We start from the raw sequence: 2,887 nt of genomic DNA, 5'->3' as shown, positions 1-2,887 counted from the left end.
TAATGTAATCTTCATTTGAGAGCTCCGAATTGTTTTCCTGGCCATCATCATGCACATCCATCTACAAATTTTCAACACAAAAATAAAATGTTGTCGGATGGCACCAAAAAATTACAACATGATAATGCCACTCACATTAAAATTTTCCCATTCGTTCCCATTCTCTGACTGATCTCGAAGATCTGAATTTTCATCATCTGACCAATCTTCTATCCAGTCTTTCATCAGTTCTCCAAACTCCATGTCTACCATCATATCAGTTAACTCCTCGTCCGCCATTTCCTACAACAAATAATATGTATCAACACATGTGAAAACATTATCAATGAAGAAATATCAACACATAGCACACGATCACGGATGTTATGTAAATCCATTCACATGTGCCAAACCAAGTCAGGAAGATGACCACGGCACCCTCGTGATCACTTTCAATCGCGAGGAGCAGCACTACAAAACCTAGCTAGATCTGTGATTACCTCTGCCACCGGATAACTAGGTTAGCCGCCACATCAAATAATGATAGTCCTGATGGACACAGCCGACGGCAACCGACGCTACGTGAACCCTACACTAAAGAAACACAGATCACGAGGAGCGGCACTACCGGTACAAGATCCACGATCGCATGCGCCGCCGGGTAGGTAGGTTACCCGCCCCGCTAGGTTAACCACTACCTATGACGGTGGCAGTTCGTTCGATGTTTCCGCGAGCGAGACTAGAGGGATGCGGGGGGATGCGGGATGCAGTACCTGTGAGCGCTGGAGATTCATGACGTTGCCGCGCCCGCTGTCCGACGAGATCGCCGGCGACGAGATAGACGCGCGCCACTGGAGATCTACTGCGTGAATTATGGAGCTGCGTGAATGCTCGTGAGATTGATGGAGCTGTGTGAATGATTGGATCCAGCAGGTCTTACGTGGTCGTGGGGTCGTGTGATGTTTTTTTTTCGGACGAGGGTACTATACGTATGTGGTCTGGGTTGTATAGGGCTAGACAGGGCTTGAATTTGGGCTACGGCGGGCCAGGAAAAAACCAAACTCGCAGGGACAAAAATGCCCCTCAGAAATTAGGTTAGGGGGAGCACCGGAGCAGGGTCGCGGGCTCCCCGGATGCGGCTGAGATCGTCACCGGTGGTCGCGGGGGGGGGGGGGGGGGAGGGGCGGCGGGGGGGGGGGGGGGGGGGTTCACGTAATTCAGGTCAGATAGACGATGGCGACGTACGTGCATTAATTTCATCGGTCATCGTCACCTTTTTCTTCTTTTCATTCACACCTCTCTCGACTAGTAGTTGTGCTTCATTTTTGTCCGTGGAAGGCAAAACCGTGTAGTGTTTGGAGCCCCACCCACCTTCTATTCTTGTGCATGCATGCGCGTGTGCGTCCACTGTCTATGGCCGGCGGCTGAGATCATCATCACCGGCAGTCCACTGTCCTGCTCGACACGTCGTTTCCCCGCGCGCGCATCTTCGCCTTTGCATCACGGCCTCGCGATCACGGGCTCGCTCTACTTAAACAGCCCCACCCACCGTGAGCCATTGCCCTCCACCTCGCCTCGACCCTGCCTGCCTTCACGTAGAAGCACACCAAGACCGAGCTATCCACCTCGCCTCGACCCTGCCTTCACCTAGAAGCACACCAAGACCTAGCATGGACCACAAGACTGCCGCCCGGCCGGAAAGCGTACGGGCGTTCGCCCTCGCCCGCGCCACCGTCGTCGTCTTCGCCTTGGCCACAGCGGCCGACTACGTACTCGACCGCTACCACCTCTGCAGCAGCCACAGTCAGGTAGGAGTGCGTACTAACCTAGCTTTCCGATCCGATCAACTGTCAGGCTAGATGCCTTCTAGACTTTCCGATCCGATCATCACACGCCAAACTGGCCGTCTGAGTGCAGGCTTCCTTCATCCTGCCGTGCGTCAGGGTGACGGCCGCGGCGGCCGCCGAGTGGAGGGCCCTCTGGCTCGCCATGGTCTGCTGCGCGGTGCTCGAGGTGACCGTCGCGGCGCTGGCACTGCGGCATCCACGCCGCGCCCTGGCCCTCGCCTACCTCCAGCTCGCGCTCACCATCGTCCGCCACTACATGTACGTCCGCGCCCTCCGCATCCTCCTCGCCGCCGACCCAGGATACCACCTCACCTTGATCTGCATCGCGAGCATCTCCTGCTTCATAGCGCGCGACGCCACCAGCTTCATGTTCATGGACCTTCTCCTCGGAGGCGAGGAGTGAGGAATTCAGCTAGCTGCACTGCACTGCAGGGGATCATGCCCATGCCCATCAATCAGCTCAGGAGGTACTGCGAGTAGTTCTAACTTCCAAGGGATAGTAAGTACTGTATGTGTGAATCGATCTAGTACTCTAGTATGCATTATGATCGAGTGCCGTATGTGTGGTGCCGATTGGACCGATCGACTATACTAGCTGGTTACTCCATTTTTGGGGCAGTATAATTAGCCTCAATGATCCTGGTTAGTCTTGGATGTACTGTATGAGACATCAGTTATCTGCATGCATGCTGTTTCCGGTCTTGAGTCAGTACGTGAGCCATTGTTTTGCATTCATTCTGGCAGCCAGCCGTTCTCTCTCGCTCAAAGCTGGGAGAGGCCACTCGTTCGGGTCGAGCCTGTGCACATGCTGCTGAACCCCTACCGAGCCGGGGTTTCAGATTGCACTGGTTCATTCACACGTTGCATGTGTAAAAAAATGTCGAATGCACCAACCCTGGGCCAAAACAACTTTTCCTTATAACTGGAGTCGTGCTTGCCACGTCGAGGCTCGAAGTCTCGAACACATATGTCGACCGTGCAACACAACACACGAGGAATGGAATGCTACGTACGGTAGATAGAAACGGCCAGTAAAATGCAAGCCAACTACTTCATGGTCA

The 2,887-nt window shown here is 54.0% G+C and overlaps 1 protein-coding gene across 1 annotated transcript; it reads left to right on the top strand.

The window, feature by feature from the left end:
- Nucleotides 1-1,545: 1,545 nt before the first annotated feature.
- LOC123134623 (uncharacterized) lies at nt 1,546-2,561 on the top strand. The gene is made up of 2 exons (XM_044553840.1): nt 1,546-1,787; nt 1,897-2,561. The coding sequence occupies exons 1-2, from the start codon at nt 1,650-1,652 to the stop codon at nt 2,227-2,229; spliced, it is 471 nt and encodes a 156-aa protein (XP_044409775.1). The 5' UTR covers nt 1,546-1,649; the 3' UTR covers nt 2,230-2,561.
- The last annotated feature ends 326 nt before the right edge of the window (nt 2,562-2,887 follow it).

The sequence above is a fragment of the Triticum aestivum genome, chromosome 6B, assembly GCF_018294505.1.
Source record: "Triticum aestivum cultivar Chinese Spring chromosome 6B, IWGSC CS RefSeq v2.1, whole genome shotgun sequence".
In the NCBI taxonomy this organism is placed as follows: Eukaryota; Viridiplantae; Streptophyta; class Magnoliopsida; order Poales; family Poaceae; genus Triticum; species Triticum aestivum.
Note: the sequence above shows the minus strand (reverse complement) of the source record. Positions and strands in the feature narration are given on the sequence as shown.